This window comes from Jaculus jaculus, chromosome 9 (assembly GCF_020740685.1).
Source record: "Jaculus jaculus isolate mJacJac1 chromosome 9, mJacJac1.mat.Y.cur, whole genome shotgun sequence".
NCBI classification, from domain to species: Eukaryota; Metazoa; Chordata; class Mammalia; order Rodentia; family Dipodidae; genus Jaculus; species Jaculus jaculus.
In genome coordinates, this window is record NC_059110.1 from 8464586 (window position 1) to 8483142 (window position 18557).

General features: G+C 46.7%; 1 protein-coding gene across 2 annotated transcripts in view; it reads right to left on the minus strand.

The window, feature by feature from the left end:
- The window catches only part of Sytl3 (synaptotagmin like 3), a 54762-nt gene extending 37032 nt beyond the window's left edge, over window positions 1-17730 (minus strand). For both annotated transcript variants that reach the window (XM_045159397.1, XM_045159396.1), the window contains exons 1-3: window positions 17621-17730; window positions 13014-13232; window positions 8131-8195 (exon numbers count right to left, since the gene is read on the minus strand). In XM_045159397.1, coding sequence (XP_045015332.1) covers window positions 8131-8195; window positions 13014-13232; window positions 17621-17730 — 394 coding nt within the window. The remainder of the gene's footprint in view (window positions 1-8130; window positions 8196-13013; window positions 13233-17620) is intronic.
- Window positions 17731-18557: the final 827 nt, after the last annotated feature.

Genomic DNA, 18557 nt, shown 5'->3' on the forward strand with positions numbered 1-18557 from the left:
AATAAATAAATACAAATAAAATATTTTTAAAAAACATGAAATGAGCCCAGCATGGTGGCACGCACCTTTAATCCCAGCACTCGGGAGGCAGAGGTTGAAGGATTGCCGCAAGGCCAGCCTGGGGCTACAAAGAGAGTTCCAGGTCAGCCTGCCCTAGAGTGAAAAGCTATCTCAAAACCAAACAAACAAATAAAATGTTTAAGCAGGTTATAAACTGGGGAACTGCATTTGCAATAAAAAACTCCGTTGCTCAGGCTGGCTTTGAACTCTCTGTAGTCCAGGTAGACCTTAAGCTTGTGATTCTCCTGTCTCAGCCTTCCAAGTAGCTGGGATTACAAGTCTGTACCACCAGGCCCAGCTCAGAAGAATCCTAATATAGGAAAATGGTTCTTCTCTATTGAATGCTAAATACAAGATAAAACGATACATGCCAGGGATGTCGGTCAGTGGTAGAGGGTGGGGCATGCTCAGCTCAGGTAAGGTCCCAACACCAAAACCAAAAACCTAGAGTTGGGTCACAGTTATGTTTAAAAAATAAAGGAGCTCTACGTGCACAGATATATATGATTAGCTAGGGAAAAGATTGGAACGGAGTATGTGTGTGAATGTGTGTGTACATGTGTGTAAGTGTGCGTACACGTGTGTGTAGTACACATGTGTGTACATGTGTTGCATGTGTGTGCATGCATGTGCACGTGTGGGGGGGGTTGGGCAGTGGTAGTATCTGTTTGTATAGCCTTCTGTATTCTTTTTTGTTTCCCAGACATTTTGCAGTAGTTATTCATTGCTTCTTTAATCAGAAAATGAAACTCCTTTAAATTCTTAAAAAATATTTTCATTTACTTATTTTCAAGGACAGAGAGAGAGAGAGAGAGAGAGAGAGAGAGAGAGTGAGCAAGCGCCAGGGCCTCTTGTTAGAACAAAGGAACTCCAGGTGCGTGCATCCCTGTGCATCTGGCTTTATGCGAGTACTGGAAATGGACCTGGGGCAGCAGACTGTGAGCCATTGCCTTCAACTGCTAAGTCATCTCCCAGCCCAAATTTTGTTTTTGAGTCAAGGTCTCACTCTAGCCCAGACTGACCTGGTGTAGTCTAAGCTGGCAATCCTCCTACCTCAGCCACCTGAGTGCTGGGATTAAAACCATCAGGCAGGCTGGAGAGATGGCTTAGCGGTTAAGCGCCTGCCTGTGAAGCCTAAGGACCCCAGTTCGAGGCTCGGTTCCCCAGTCCCACGTTAGCCAGATGCACAAGGGGGCGCATGCGTCTGGAGTTCGTTTGCAGAGGCTGGAAGCCCTGGTGCGCCCATTCTCTCTCTCTCCCTCTATCTGTCTTTCTCCCTGTGTCTGTCACTCTCAAATAAATAAATAAAAAATGAACAAAAAATATTTAAAAAAAAAACATCAGCCACCATGTCTGGTGCAGGGGAAGGGGACTCCTTTTAAATGAGGAGTAAAAGCGTCTCTTCCCACAAGAGGACGAACGGGGTGGGGAGAAGCGGCGGCATAGGTGGGAGCTGGCTCCGAAGTAGAGATCAGGACTCACCCACTGGGGTAGAGGAGGACGAGGAAGACAGAGGTCAATTTGATTATCGGGATTGCGGGTTGGAAGACAGCAAGAGGCGGTATTGTTCTCCCAGGATGGGGAGCCAGTCTCCCAAATCATCACTGATAGCTGTGACTCCTGACACTCTTGAGGAGTCCCTTCCCACCCTGTCTAGGGCGACCTGAGACCAGTAAGATGCAGTAGAAATGACAAGGTGTGACTCTGAAGTGTGCCTAGATAAGATACTGCATGTCCCTGCCTTTCTGTCTTGTATCATGGGTCCTGGGGGAAGCGAGCTGCCTGCCAGGACGCTCAGGAAGCCCTTGTCCATGCGTTCAAGGATCCCAGCACAGCCACCCACACTGTCAATTCCTGACCAAGAAAGCAGTCTCCAGTCCCAAGCAAGCCTGCAGCTAAAGACAGAAACCACCTAAGATAATAAGACTTACTCTGAAGCCAGTACGTTTTGGGACATTTCTTAGGCAGAAGTAGAAAACGAACGCATAGAAAGAGGCACGTGGGGGCTGGAGAGATGGCTTAGCGGTTAAGCGCTTGCCTGTGAAGCCTAAGGACCCCGGTTCAAGGCTCGGTTCCCCAGGTCCCACGTTAGCCAGATGCACAAGGGGGCGCATGCGTCTGGAGTTCGTTTGCAGAGGCTGGAAGCCCTGGCGTGCCCATTCTCTCTCTCTCCCTCTATCTGTCTTTCTCTCTGTGTCTGTCGCTCTCAAATAAATAAATAAATAAATAAATAAATAAATAAATAAATAAAAAATTTAAAAAAAAAAAAAGAAAGAGGCACGTGGGGGCTGGGGAGAGCCCTCCTCTATTATAGGCAATTGCTGACAAGCCTGCCAGCTAGAGCCCCATTCCCCAGCACCCACATAAAGCCAGCTACAAAGTGACATCCATACTTCTGAGCCCAGAATGCCTATGGCAATGGGAGGCAGTGTCAGAAGAATCTAGAAGCTCGAAGGCCAGATAGACTGGCACACATATAGCAGCTAAAACATTATAGGGGAGACCCTGTTTCAAAAATAATGTGGAGCTGGAGAGATGGCTTAGCAGTTAAGGTGTTTGCCTACAAAGCTTAAGGATCCAGATTCAATTCCCCAGGATCCACGTAAGCCAGATGCACAAGGTGGCGCATGCGTCTGGAGTTCATTTGCAGCAACTGAAGGCCCTGACACACCCATTCTTCCTCTTTCTTGCTCTCTCTCTCCCTCTTTCTCTCCCAAATATAAATAAAATATAATTTTTTTTAAAGAATGTGGAAGGAGAAGACAAACAACCCAAGTTTGTTATCAGACCTCCACACATGCCATGGCATGCACACACACACACACACACAACTAAAAAGAAGAAGCATACATATTTGGGCTGTTTTTTTTTTTTTTTAACCTTTCCATGGTTTAAACCACCAGCTAGTATTTTGCTTACAATGTAGAGGGATAGAAAAGCCTTGTTCACAGCAAAAGCACTAGCAAACACACCCAACTCACACTTATTCTTGACCACACCAAGAACAGAAGTGTAGACGACTCCCTGGTCGGGTGCAATGGAGCTGAGGAGAGATCCCAGCACCGACTCCCTGAGGTCGCCCCATGCTGTGCTCTGGGCCTCTCTTGAGTTTTCATTTTGCCAGTAATATATGTGTAGTCAGTCCCTACATTTTTTAGTTCTCATTGTTCAAGGACCACATGTTTCCTATTTTCCCAAATGGACCTCAGTGAAGTCAATCCAGGAATGGAGCCTGGAACATCCACTCTTGTACTAGGGCCTCCTTTGGCCCAAGCGGGCGGAAGGTGGATGACCAGCTTCTACCCAGAGACGCCTTCTTTGTGGGTCCTCCGTGCCTTTCTCTGACTCCCCTGCTCCTTTTTATTTTTTCAAGGCAGCGTCTCACTCTGGCCCAGGCTGACCTGGAATTCACTATGTAGTCTCAGGGTGGCCTCGAACTCACATTGATCCTCCTACCTCTACCTCCCGAGTGCTGGGATTAAAGGCGTGTGCCACCACACCCGGCTCTCCTGCTACAGACTCCATCCCACCCAACCGGCTCACAGAACTCCTATTCTCCCCACCTGGCATGTCTTCAGGTAGCTCCGTGTTTTATGAGCCCTAATTGACTAAAATACGGCAGACAGAAAATGAGACACATCAGCATTTGCTGAAGCACCAGTAAGGGAAGAAATTGTTTGGGTGGGTGAGGATTTTTGTTTGTTTGTTTTGTTTTATAGTTGGTAGAAAGAAAAAAAAAAAACAGCAGGGGCTGAAGAGAGGACTCTGTGGGGAAAAAGAGCTTCTTGCAAAGCCTGCTGGCCCAGGTTCGATTTCCCCAGCTCCTAGCCAAAGCAGGATGCAGAGAGGCACGTGCATCTGCAATCCCAATGGGACTATGACCGTGGGAAACAGAGCCAGGAAAAGGCGAGAAGCTGTGGGCCACACTCAGTCACAGCAGATTGAGATCCTGTCATAGGCAGCGAAGCATGGGCATCTCCAGGCTGTCCTCTGACCTCCACACATGGGCCCTGGCATGCACAAACCACACACACACGCGCGCGCGCGCGCACACACACACACACACACACACACACACACACACACACACTGCACAAAGACAAAAATAAAATAATTTTTTTTAAATGGGCCTTAGGAAACACATCAGCAAAAAAGGAATGATTTATGCTCACAGTGACTTTCCTTAATCCAGATTTTTCTTTCCTTATCGATGCCTTCTTTCTAGTAGAAAGTTACTAGATGAGACCAGGAACCTTGAGATGTCACTCCTCTTTCCTGCTGGCCTTTTCAGCTCAAGTAAGTTGCCATGGTAACCTTCTTCTCCCGTTCACCCAGAACAGGACAGATGCCGAACAGAAGATGTGATAGTAACATGTGTGTGCATACTGATGCACGCAACATGCACAACCATGTGAGCACATTCACATATGTACATGCATGGACATATGCACACACATGTTCTGGCCTGAAAAGTAATTTACCTAACTGAAGTACTCCTGTCAAAACTTCCAAAAAAAAAACTTCCAACAAGGCTGAGCATGGCAGCCTATGCCTTTAATCCCAGCCCTGGGGAGGCAAAGGTAGGAAGATCATGAGTTTAAGGCCAGCCTGAGACTACAGAGTGAGTTCCAGGTCAGCTTGGGCTAGAGTGAGACCCTACCTCAAAAAGTAAAATAAGGGCTGGAGAGATGGCTTAGCGGTTAAGCGCTTGCCTATGAAGCCTAAGGACCCCAGTTCGAGGCTCAGTTCCCCAGGTCCCACATTAGCCAGATGCACAAGGGGGCGCACATATCTGGAGTTCGTTTGCAGAGGCTGGAAGCCCTGGCGCACCCATTCTCTCTCTCCCTCTGTCTTTCTCTCTGTGTCTGTCGCTCTCAAATAAATAAATAAATAAATTTTTAAAAAAAAGTAAAATAAAATAAAAACCTTCCAGCAACATATATAACATTTTTTAGTGAAGATATGTTAGAACTGTGGAATTGAGAAATGACAGAAACTTCCTTCCTGTTGAAGGAGGAATTAAAATTTAAAAACATGAAGAGTATGTATCCTCTAAAAAAGGCCCTACATACAATCCAATCAAAACTGGATTTAGGGGCTGGACAGATGGCTTAGTGGTTAACGTGCTTGCTGTGAAGGACCCAGGTTCAATTCTCCAGGTCCCATGTAAGCCAGATATACAAGGGGGCACATGCATCTGGAGTTCATTTGCAGTGGCCTGAGGCCCTGGCATGCCCATTCTCTCTCTCCCTCTCTCTGTCTCAAATAATTTTTTTTTAAAAAAATTAAATGGATTTAGGGTCTGGAGAGATGATTTCAGTCAGGTAAGTGCTTGCCTTACAACTGTGAGAGCATGTGTTCAATCCCCAGAACACTTGTAAAAAGCCAGGCATGATGTCATGTGCTTATAATCCCATCACAGGGGAGGCAGAGACAGGCGGATCCCTGGGGCTCAGTGGCCAGCCAATCTAGCCTACTTGGTGGGTTTCCGGTCAGTGAGAGAACTTCTTTCAAAAAAGATGTATGGTGGGCCAGGTGTGGTGGCACATGCTTTTATTCCCAGCACTCGGGAGGCAGAGGTAGGAGGATTGCTGTGAGTTCGAGGCGACCCTGAGACTCCATAGTGAATTCCAGGTCAGCCTGGGCTAGAGTGAGACCCTACCTCAGGAAAAAAAAAAAAAAAAAAAAAGATGTATGGTGCCTAAGGAATGATATCCAAGGTTGTCCTCTGGTCTACATACACACACATCTTCCACATGAACATTTGTGTGCATGTGTACACACTGGCTCTCACCTGTATGTGATCCATCATTTGGGAGGCTGAGACAGGAGGATTGTCATAAGTTTGAGGCAAGTTAATTACATACTGAGCCTAAGCCAGCCTGGGCTATACGGTAAGACCTGCCTTAAAATAAAAAAGGAAGAAAGGAGAGAGGGAGGGAAGAAGAAAGGAAAAAAGGAGACAAAGCAATAAAAATAGAGAAAGTGTGTGGTTTGAGACTTTTCAGTAAATACTGCTTAATAAGACCGGGTGTCCCCTCATACTTGTATGCCACACAGACGTACCCCACAATCACTTGTCTCTGCTCCTTCTAATGCCACTCACAGACCCGGCAAACAAGATTTTAAAAACACATTTTCTACTTGTGGAGAGAAACAAAAATAAAAGTGCACAAATAATTCTGTCATAAAGCAGCGCTTTGCAGCAATTACAGAAGAAATGTGGGGCTGGAGAGATGGCTCAGTGGTTAAGGCACTTGCTTGCAAAGCCTACTGGCCTGGGTTGCATTCCTCAGTATCCACGTAAAGCCAGATGCACAAAGTGGATCATGCATCTGCAATCTGCTTGCAGTGGCAAGAGGCCCTGCCATGCCTATTCTTTCCGTATCTTTCCATGTCTCTCTCTGCTCACAAATAAATTTCAAAAAAAAAAAATTTTTTTTTTTTTTTTTTTTTTTTTTTTTGCTTTTCAAGGTAGGGACTCACTGTAACTCAGGCTGACCTGGAATTCACTCTGTAGTCTCAGAGTGGCATTCAACTCACAGTGATCCTCCTACCTCTGCCTCCCAAGTGCTGGAATTAAAGATATGTGCACCGTGCCCAGTTCAAAAATTTTTTGATTTATTTTGGTTTATTTTATTTTATTTATTTGAGAGAAAGAGATAATGGTCATGCCAGGGCCTTTAGCCACTGCAAACGGACTCCAGATGCATGCGCCACTTTGTGCATCTGGCCTAAGTGGGTCCTGGGGAATCGAACCTGGGCCCTTTGGTTTTGCAGACAAGTGCCTTAACTGCTAAGCCAACTCTCCAGCCCTCAAAAACATATTTTTATTTATTTATTTATTTGTTTATTTTTTATTTTTCAAGGTAGGGTTTTACTCTAGCCCAAGTTGACCTGGAATTTACTATGTGGTCTCAGGGTGGCCTTGAACTCACACAGAGATCCTCCTACCTCTGCCTCCCTAGTCCTGAGATTGAAGGCATTTGCCACCACTCCCGGAAAAGAAATGTGCAAGCCAGAAGCTGCTGTGTTCAGAAGGCAATACTACTGAGAAGCAGGAAGTATGGGAAACTTCATGGAGCAGGATGGACGTGGCCTAGAGAGGGAAGAGCCCCAAGTATGGGTGACCAATGGGCTGAGTTAAGGCACCGGGTCAGGAAAGCACAAACAAATGGAATGGAGCGCCAGGCACGGAGGCCTGTCTACTGATAAACAGAAGACTTGGCAGGCCGCTGCTCTGGACCAAGCACCTGCACTAGGCCCCCGCAGGCCAGACCAAACCAAGATGGAGTCACTCATGCTAATCATACAACCTTTAAGGAAGCAGGTACATCCAAAACTAGACTAGCTTCTCCTGGAAACAGGGGTCTCCAGTCGATATGAGTGGTATAAGGGAGTCCTGGTGACGCCTCTACAGCACAAAGGGACCCTTTCAAAACAACGCCAGATAGCTGTGTCAGTCAAGTGCTTGCCTCTCAAGCATGAGGATCTGAGTTCAAGTCCCAGAACCCAGGTTTGAATAAAAACAACCCTGGGTGTGGTGGAGCGTGAGCGTCACCTCAGTGCCAGGGAGACAGAGACAGGAGGATCTCCGGGGCTCGTTGGCCAGCCAGGCTAGCCTGGTTGGTGAGCTCCAAGTCACTGAGAGACTCTCTAAAAACAGGTAGAAGATGCCCGAGGAGTTGGCCTCCCCATGAAGGTCTACGCGCACTCACACACACACGCTCACACACGACCCTTACCCAAAGCAGAAAGCTGGAGTAACTTGATACTGGCTACCAAGCTAACGGATTGTTCTGTCTCCTTTCCACCTTACAACATCCAGCGTTCTGCAGCAGCTCACGGGACACCCCCTTCTGCTTTGTACGGTAGCAGAGGCAGCCCCAGGTCATGAAGCTCAGGTAAAAGCCAGCTCGATGTAGAGCTAAATATGGCAAATTTTATCTTTTGACAATCCTAAGGCCATAAAGGTTATATTTAAAAAATAAAAATAAAAAGTCGTAGCACCAGATATTTCAAAACTAGAAATTATCATTTTTCTTTAGCTAAGGTTTTAAGAGCATTTACCTTCGGTTGGAAATTTCTTGGCTCGTTCCTCAAAGAACCATTCTCCAGTTTTTATTTTTACATTTCTGAAAAGCAAGCAGAAAGGCAGCTTCAGACACAGTAGGTGTGGATAGTCCCATAAGAAGGAGGAAGAGAGGGAGGGAGAGCTGGAAGGAAGGAAGGAATATCATAAAATGCTAACCTGGGCTGGAGAGATGGTTTAGTGGTCGAGGCGCTTGCCTATAAAGCCAAAAGACCCAGGTTCAATTCCCCAGGACCCACGTAAGCCAGTTGTACAAGGGGGCGCATGCGTCTGGAGTTTGTTTGCAGTGGCTGGAGGCCCTGGCGTGCCCATTCTCTCTCTTCTCTCTCTCTCTTTCCCTCTGCCTCTTTCTCTTTTTCTCAAATATATAAATAAAAATTATATATATAATATAACACCATATATATATATACACATACATACATACATACATACATACATATATATATATAAAAATTTGAAAAAAATTTTGAAAATTTTTGCAGTTTTTCTTGTAACTTGATTACATGAGGCCAGCACGTGTCCTTGTGGCCTTCCGTCCCGCTGACACTGCCCTTTCATTAGCGAAAGAGGATTGCTGGCTGCAAGAACTTTGAAAGCTCCAGTGCACAAATGTTGAATAATGAAGGGCCTGGAGGACACTCACTGAAAGATATTTGGACCTCATGGCCATCAGTGAGCAACGGCCCGAAGAGGCAGGTTGAGGGGCTTTTTTATTTTGGTTGGGAACTGCTGCTTCTGCACGTGGTCAAGCTGTCACGTTTACAAATGAATGCAACGGCCCCTGGACCGCTGAAGGTAATTTCACCATTTCACTGACACAAGGTGCTGATGGTCTATGGAGTCAGGGTTCTCTAAGGCCTAAAAAAAGTACATCCAGGCTGGAGAGATGGCTTAGAGGTTAAGTGCTTGCCTGTGAAGCCTAAGGACCCTGGTTCGAGGCTGGATTCTCCAGGACCTACGTTAGCCAGATGCACAAGGGGGTGCACGTGTCTGGATTTCGTTTGCAGTGGCTGGAGGCCCTGGCACGTCCATTCTCTCTCTCTTTCTGCCTCTTTCTCTCTCTGTCGCTCTCAAATAAATAAACAAACAAAATTTTTTTAAAGTACATCCATTTAGATCTGCTCTCTGCACAGTGATCTGATGGCAAGGAAGCTTCAAGAAGGCCTGAGAGAAACCCAGGCTGCAAAAATTCCACAGAAAGCAGCTGAATCCTGGGAAACTGACAGCACCCTCGCTAACTTCATGTTTGTCCCGCCGCTTGGTAATTCCTAACTGCCACGGTCCAGTGCATGCACACAGTTAAAATGTTTTTTTTTTTTAATATACTTTATTTATTTGATACAGAGAAAGAGGCAGAGACAGAGTCAGGGAGAGAGAATGGGTGAAGCAGGGCCTTCAGCTAGGGCAAATGAACTCCAGACACATGCACCACCTTGTGTATCTGGCCTCATGGGTCCTGGAGAAGTGAACTGGGATCCTTTGGCTTTGCAGGTAAGTGCCTTAACCGCTAAGCCATCTCTCTAGCCCTAAACATGTTTTTTTGATATTTATTTTTATTTACTTATTTGAGAGAGAGAGGTAAATGCAGAGAGAGAAAATGGGCATGCCAGGGCCTCCAGCCACTGCCAACAAACTCCAGGCGCCTGCGCTACCGTGTGCATCTGACTTACATGGGTACCGGAGAATCGAACCTGGGTCCTTTGACTTTACAGGCAAGTGCCTTAACCACTGAGCAGTCTCTCCAGCCCGCTGAAATATTTTTTACATCTAACTCTCTTGCAGCTAAAATGCTTTGCAATTTTATACACACACACAGCTCAGCTGATCTGGTTTCAACATTCTGACAGAAAAAAAAAAAAAAGACTGATCATTCAGATGGATCACTCAGATTAAATCCTAGGTGACTAGGCGAAGGGCTGGGGGATCATGATGAAGATAAAGAAATGATTTTTATCAAAACGTTCGCAACACTTCTTGCAAAATATGAATAACTGTCCTGGGTGCTAAGGCTTTATAGGTAAATGCCTTAACTGCTAAGCCATCTCTCCAGCCCATCTATGCATATTTTTAAATCCTTCCCTTTCTTAACCTCTCAAAATCTGCTTTCCTCGTCTTATTCCCACAGTCACTTGCTGAGGGAGAAACAGGGGAAGAAACAGAAGGGAAGTTAAACCCCTTTCCCAGGCCGTAGTATATGAGACAGGGAGAAACTGCTCCGCTTTCCAAGGCCTCCTCCTTGTTCCTGTCCTAATATGGGATGGTGGCCGAGAATGGGCAAAGTGAGAGGGAAGATGAGCGCTGTGAAGAAGACAAAATGGAAAGAGAGCAAGCTTGTGTTATTATAAATTATCTCTCTCCCCACAGAGCATCCTGTGTGAATTCACCTGGAAGAATGCTGTTATCTTAGATATTTTGAAAACCATCCTCATTTCAAAATAAGGAAGCTGAGGTTTAGAAATGAGACTTCATGTACTTAGTGAGTCAGGTTACAACGCTGGGCATGATGCCCTCCAGGGTGGGGGGGATACCCCCTGGGAGCTTCCTCAGCCCAGTCCTATTTTCATTTGGGTTTACAGTTAAGTGTTAGGAGAAAAGCTGCCTTTATCTGTAGGGTCACCATCGGACTTCAAATCTGAGTGGCTGACGGTGTGGGGGAGAAAGTCTTCAGACCTTTCTAGAGCTAGCTTGGAATGACTGTTGGCTACCCCGGCAGCCCAGGTCTACACCAGCACCCTGTGGCCAGGTACTGCTTGGGTTTGAATTCTCCAGCTAAGAAAGCCTGAAGGACACTGGCTCCAGAGAACCTGCTTCAAGGCAGTGACACAGGGTGACAGAAACAGAGGACACAATTCAACAGCAGAGAAAACAGGTTGAGCCACTTCTCTGGCTGAGTGCCTGGACATGCATTAAGTCCTGCAAAGGGACAGGAAACCAAGCACATTAATGTAATGGTATCCGAAAAGACAGCCTTCCTGGTCTGAGGGAAGAGAAGCCAGCTGCCATATTGCTCCGTGTGGGCGCCACTCACGCACTGCCTGCCCCCGGGTCAGATCAAGTCTCTGATTGCTCGCCACAGGCACATATGTATCAGGCTCCTTCCTCCCATAAGTTCTGTACTGTGCTCTGCACTTGCCCCCCCCCCCCCCCGCAACAAGTGGACACACCCCTCCTGTGTGCTCAGAAATCTATAACTGGCTCAATCTTGCTTTGAACAATGGGGTTGCAGTTAAATATATTCCTTATTTTCAATGACCCATTCAGAAGGACAAATTCTGCATTTAAAAATCTCACCACCAGAGATGGGGAAATGGCTTAGCAGTTCAGGCCTTTGCCTGCGAAGCCTAAGGACCCCGGTTCGATATCCCCAGGACCCACTTAAGCCAGATCCACAAGGGGGTACACGCGTCTGGAGTTCATTTGCAGTGGCTGGAGGCCCTGGTGCACCCATTCTCTCCCTCTCCCTCTCTCTCTCTCTCTCTCTCTCTCTCTCTCTCCCTTCCTCTCTCTGTCTCTCAAATAAATAAATAAATAAAATATTTTTTAAAAACCCTCATCACCAAAGGCTGGGCGGGCGGCTCACTGCTCAAGCCTGAATATCCAAGTTGGACCTGCATACCGCACATGAAAATCCAGAGGCCATGACTGGTTTCTTTGATCCCAGCACCCTGACAGCCAGAAGGGAGGCAGACGCAGGAGAATTCCAGGGATCTTGCAGCAGGCTTTAGCAAAGAACAGCAGCAGAGAAAGATCGAGAGAAATGCCGCCTCTCACACATAAATAAGTAACAGTAATACTTTCAAAAACTCATAACCAACAGGTTCAAATAAATGTGGGTTTAGTGTATCATCAGTAGGAAGAATCCAGCTCTGTGGGTAAACATCACACATAGGCTAAAAGCTTCCCAGAATGCTGCGCAGGACCACGTCAGATCTCTGTAATCGTTTTCTCTTAATTGTACTGAAGGAGATAGGTTTCGCTCTGAGACAACCGAGGCATTGTTGGGCCAGGGTGGTGGTGCATGCCTATATATAATCCTGGCATTTGAGAGCTGGAAGCAGGAAGATGGGGAGTTTAAGATCATTCTTGGCTACACATTGAGTTCAAAGCCTGTTTGGGCTACATGAGACCTTGTTTAAAAAAAAAAAAAAAAAACCCACAAAGAATAAAAGCTGATGCCTGGGCTGCAGAGACGGCTCAATGGTCGAGAGTGCATCCTATAGGAGCAAGGAGGGGGGGCTGAGGGTGCTCAGTGCAGTTCCCAGAGTTCACATGAACCTCTGGGCGTCTGTGACCCCCATCGGGATGTGGCCCCGTGTCTGTAACCCCAGTCCTGCAGGAAGCAGGGAGAGACCAGGGCATGGCTAGAGCTTGTGGGAGCAGCAAAGCTGCAGAGCCGGTGAAGAGGCTCTGTCTCAGCAAACAAGGCGGCGATGGAACGGGACGCCCGGGGTTCGCCTCCGGCCTCCGCACATGCGCAGAGCGCCAGCTCCGCCAATTGGCACCGCACACACACGACATCACACCTACCGTACACACCCACCCACCCACCCACAAAAACAAATAAATCCAAATGAACTTAACTCCTAGGCTAGTCCATGATCTGCCATTACAAGCTTTATAAATTGCAAAGAAATTGAAACATTTTAATATGAGTCATCAAATAACCCCCAAGCAGAGAAATAGCTCTACGTTAGTCAGTCTGGAAATACCTTCCTGATCGCATTTGAGGTGTGTGATGAGTCTCTCTGCCAACTGCTTGTTTGGCACCATCCTGGAGGCCTGGGTCAGAGGCGCGATGTGCACACGCACTTTGCACACGCACTTGCACACGCACGCACGCGTCACCCGCGATGCTCACCTGTCCTCAAAGCACACGGTGCACTGCCAGGCCCGGCTCCTCCGCGGGAACACGCGGCACTCGGGGCACACGCGGTGGCTGCAGCCCTGGCACACGGCCCCGCGGTTCAGCAGCGGCCCCAGCCCGCGCTGGCAGCGGGCGCAGCGCTTCTCCCGGGGCTCGCGGCTCGAGCTCCTCGCCCCTGTCCAGCGAAGGTGCTGCAGGTGCGTCCTCAGCTTCCTGCGGCCACAGAGTGGAAAAATGACCCACCAGACCCCCCCACCCCCACTTCGGGCAAGAGCGCCCACAGAGCAGACCTACCCGTGGCAAGGCAAGGGCCGTGGGGTCTGGCACTCCGGGGCTCCCACGTGGCTGTGGGAGCTGGGCTCTTGCCTCACCTGTCCGAGGCCAGCCAGGCTCAGGCTGTTCTCACCTGTGAGGCAGATCCCACCTCGGGGTAGCAGGGCAAAAGCAGGAGGCCTGGCTCGGAGGCATTAGCTGCTATTTCTTTATTTATTCTTCTGCGCCCAAGAACAGTAAATATGTGTGTGCGCATGTGTGTGTGTGGGGGGGAGGGCATAGAAAAATAATAGAAAAATCTATAAACAAACCGGGCATGGTGGCACACGCCTTTAATCCCAGCACTCAGGAGGTAGCGGTAGGAGGATTGTCACGAGTTCAAGGCCAGCCCGAGACTACTTGGGGAAGTCCAGATCAGCCTGGGCTACAGTGAGAACCTATCTAGAAAGAAAAACCAAAAAAATTAAAAAAAAAAAAAAAGAAAAATCTCTAAACACAGAGTACACATCCTTGCTACTGTACAGTAATAAAACTATGTAACTAATGCTATTGCTACTGTTATATATATTATATATATATTATATATATATATATATATATATTTACACATATATATGTCTTTTTATAATGTTTGTTTGTTTTCTTTTTTGAGGCAGGGTCTCACTCTGGCCCAGGCTGACCTGGAATTTACTATGTAGTCTCAGGGTGGCCTCGAACTCTTGGTGATCCTCCTACCTCTGCCTCCCGAGTGCTGGGATTAAAGGCGTGCGCCACCACACCCGGCCTGTTTTTATAATTTTTTATGAGAGAGAGGGAGGGAGAGAGAGAATTGGCACGCCAAGTCCTCCAGCCCCTGCGATCGGACTCCAGACGCCTGCACCATCTTGTGCATATGTCACACATGTTGCACACTGTGTCACCACATGCATCTGGCTTACGTCGGATCTGGAGAGTCAAACATGGGTCCTTAGCCTTCACAGGCAAGTGCCTTAGCTGCTAAGCCATCTCTCCAGCCCTGTGGTTTTCGAGGTAAGGCCCAGGCTGAGGTGGAACTCACTTTGTAGTCTCACACTGGCTGGCCTTGAACTCACAGTAATCCTCCTACCTCTGCCTCCAGAGTGCTTGAGATTAAAGGTGTCTGCCACCATGCCTGGCCACTAAAAATATTTTTTAAATGTGTGTGCTTGTGTGTGTGTTTTGCATGTATGCATGAGTGTGCACATGTTCATGTGTGTGAATGCAGGCACACACATGGCATAGCATGCATATGAAGATCAGAGGACAACCTCGGGATGCTGGTCCTCTCCTTCCACCTCATTCTTTTTAATTAATTAATTTTTTATAGACAACATCCATAAGTGTAAACAATATCCCATGGTAATTCCCTCCTTCCCCTCTACTTTCCCCTTTGAAACTCCACTCTCCATCAAATCCCCTCCCCATCTCAATCAGTTCTCTTTTATTTTGATGTCATGATCTTTTCCTCCTATTATGATGGTCTTGTGTATCCACCTTTTTTTTTATTGTTTTTTTTTTACTTTTATTTATTTATTTGAGAGCAACAGACAGAGACAGAAAGAGGCAGAAAGAGAGAGAGAGAGAGAATGGGCGCACCAGGGCCTCCAGCCTCTGCAAACGAACTCCAGACGCGTGCGCCCCTTTCTGCATCTGGCTAACGTGTGTCCTGGGGAATCGAACCTCCAACGCGGTCCTTAGGCTTCGCGGGCAAGCGCTTAACCGGCAAGCCATCTCTCCAGCCCACACCTTGTTTTTTTTGAGACAAGCTGTCTTTTGTTTGTTTCCCCATTGTGAATGCTGGGCTAGCCGTGCAAGCCAGATAGGGTCATATGTAACCTCCCATTGCTTACAGAACCGTGTAGCGCTTTGCACCCAGCTTGATGTGGGCGTTTGGTCAGCTTGTGGAGCAAGCACCTTTCACCGTGGAATCATCTCCCCAGCTATGTTTGCTACCTTTTTGTTGTTGTTTTCCAAGATAGGGTCTCTCTCTAGCCCAGGCTGACCTGGAATTCACTCTGCAGTCTCAGGGTGGCCTCAAACCCACGGCGATCCTCCCACCTCTGCCTCGCGAGTGCTGGGATTAAAGGCGTGCGCCACCACGCCCGGCTTGGCTTTTTTTTTTTTTTAATGACTGTTCACTTCCTGTTCAACCCTTAGTTCCCCCAGAGAAGAGTCACAGTGCAAAGGGACACTGCCTTGGGTGCCAAAAGGTGTCATTAACAGAACATGAATTAAATGTCTGTTACTTACTTTTAGAAGAGGTCACCCAAGAAATTTCCATATTGGCGGCTGGGTAATGGCTCAGAGATTAAATGTGCTCATTTGCAAAGCTGGCTGGCCTGGGTTCAATTTTCTAGCGCCCATATGAAGCCAGACATGAAAAGTGGAGCATCCCTCTGGTGTTTGTTTGCAGCGGCGAGAGGCCCCAGTGCACCCACAAACACACATGTACAAATAAGTAAATAAATAGTTTTTTAAGTCTTTTCAATTTTTCTCAGTGTATTATAGTTTCTAATGAATGAAAATTTAGTAAGTCAGGGCTGGAGAGACGGCTTAGCGGTTAAGCGCTTGCCTGTGAAGCCTAAGGACCCCGGTTCGAGGCTCGGTTCCCCAGGTCCCACGTTAGCCAGATGCACAAGGGGGCGCACGCGTCTGGAGTTCGTTTGCAGAGGCTGGAAGCCCTGGCGCACCCATTCTCTCTCTCTCCCTCTATCTGTCTTACTCTCTGTGTCTGTCGCTCTCAAATAAATAAATAAATAAAATTTAAAAAAATATTTAAAAAAAAGAAAATTTAGTAGGTTAAAAAGGAGACATAAACGGAAGAGAAAGGAAGGGAGGAGGGTACTTAATAGGTTGATATTGTATATATATGTAAGTACAATGATTGAGATGGGGAGGTAATATGATGGAGAATGGAATTTCAAAGGAGATTGTGGGGGGAGGGGAGGGAGGGAATTTCCATGGGATTTTTTTTTATATTCATGGAAAATGCTAATAAAAATTTTAAAAAAAGAAGCACATATAATACCACATCATGGATTTGGTTTAAAAAAAATTACACATTCACATAGAGTCTTGAAATAAGGGAGGGTAAAAAAGGAATTTATACCTCCTGGTTAACCATTTTCCTTCATTCATCATGCAGTTTGCCTGTGTGGTGTTTATATCAATACACTTTGAAAGAATTCTATTAGAAATATTTTTTTCTTTTGGTGCTAGGATTGAACTCAGGGCTCCTTACATGTTAAGCAGATAGTCTACCACTGAGCTAGGCTTATGGTACTGGTCCATATACTTATCTTCTTTTTCTTTTCTTTTTTTTTTTCTTTTGAGGTAGAGGGTCATGTTGCCCTGGCTGGCCTCAAACTTGTTCAGTACCTAAAGATGACCTTGAAGTCCTGATTGTTCTGCCTGTACCTCCCAAGTGTTGGGGTCGTAGGCATGCACAACCACACCCAGCCATCTGCTTAGTTTCTAAGCCTCACATCTTTCATGAATGTTAACAAACACATACCACGTTATTTACAGACGGACTTCCACAGCTAACAATGGGCCAGTTTGACACGGTTTGAGCTGCCAGTGAGTAAGAAGGACTCAAACCAAACAGTTCCAGAGGCTTAGCCAGGCCAGGAAAGTTGCTCCCTGTTGACAAAGCGGGAACAGGCTGAGCAAGTCCCCGCTTCACGCCAATGGGGAAGTAAAAGTGAGCTATGGGAAGAGACAGCAGCGGATTCTAGCAGATTTGCTGTTTCTTTCTTTCTTTTTAAAAATATTTTTATTTATTTATTTGCAAGCAGAGAGAACTAGGAGAGAGACAGAATGGGTACGCCAGGGCCTCCAGCCACTGCAAACGGCCTCCAGACACATGCACCACCTTGTGCATCTGGCCTTATGTGGGTCCTGTGGAATCGAACTCTGGTCCTTAGGCAAGCGCCTTAACTGCTGAGACAACTCTCCAGCCCAGATTTGCTGTTTCTAAGCCTCTTCTTGGTACCTCCAGGTGCCATGAAAAGTAAGGCAGGAAAATTCTTAGCCGTGCATTTCCTCATGGGGGACCCTCAGAAACCTTATGGTGCCCTTTCAATTTTCCCACGCGGTAGGAAATCGGGCGGATGGCACACATCACAAAGGCACCTTATGAAATCAATTGTGAAATATATTTTTTTTTCAATAGCAAAAATTAATGTTCAGCCTCGAGCTTTCCTTGGGAACTTTCTGAGTCAGAAGCCCTGAGGTACTAGTCACAAGTAAGCCAGAAAGTGGCAGTCCCGGGCAGGAAAAGCTCGGTCACAGAGTGAAAGGAAGCTTACCGGACCCTTTCCTCCTCGATGCTTTGAATGGCCCGATCACGGTACAGGACTTGGAGGATGATCTCTTGTTCCAGCTCCCTGAGGGACTCCAGGCCCACTGCACACGCCATTTCCTCTCCCTTGGCCTCCACTGTCCTGCCAAAGAGAGGGAGTCCAGCTGTAACCTGGCGCTCATGAAAGAGTCCTTCTCTCTTTTCACCTGCTGCCAGGCTTTTCTTGTAGCTCTTTTTCTCTTTGAGACTTTGTCGTGCTCCCAGGAGGAGAATGCTCCCAGAGGCTGTCTCCCTGCCCAAGCCACTGCCACCTGGGGAGCTCCTTCACTGGCCCTGCTGCTGCAGCCTCTGACATCCGCCCCGAGACAAGAGCGTATCTTTTTCTGAGGTTTTGCCAGAGATTCTTATAAATGATGCATGACTGCAAAGCAGATAAGTTGTGCAAAGCACAAGTGTTTATCAGGAAATATCCAAACAGCAATGAAAGGGTATCAATGACTTTTGGAAACTAACCTCCCCCGTGAAAGTGTTTCCAGGTCAGCCCAGCTGAAATGATCATTAGAAGTCCAGCCTGTTTAATGCTGTAATATCTATAGAAAGAAATGGGGGAAGGGGAGAGAAAAAGACAATAAAAATTACATCAGGTTTCCTGGCTTGAGTATTTCTGCACAGACAAAGCTTTGTGTTTTGTACAATGATTAAATTTTATTAAATAATATGGAACAGACTTGATAAACTAGAGACCCTGAAGCAGGAGTATCCAAACTGTAGTGTCAGGATTTTAGCTATACCAGAGGCCTTTAAGCGCTACACATGATTTGTATAAAGTTTTATATTGTGAAATATTTGGTACATAAACAGGTTTTCATTCTTTTCTAAGGGAATACAATAAGTGTAGCATCCTGAATAAATATAATTTTTATAACACTTCAAAAATTATCAGA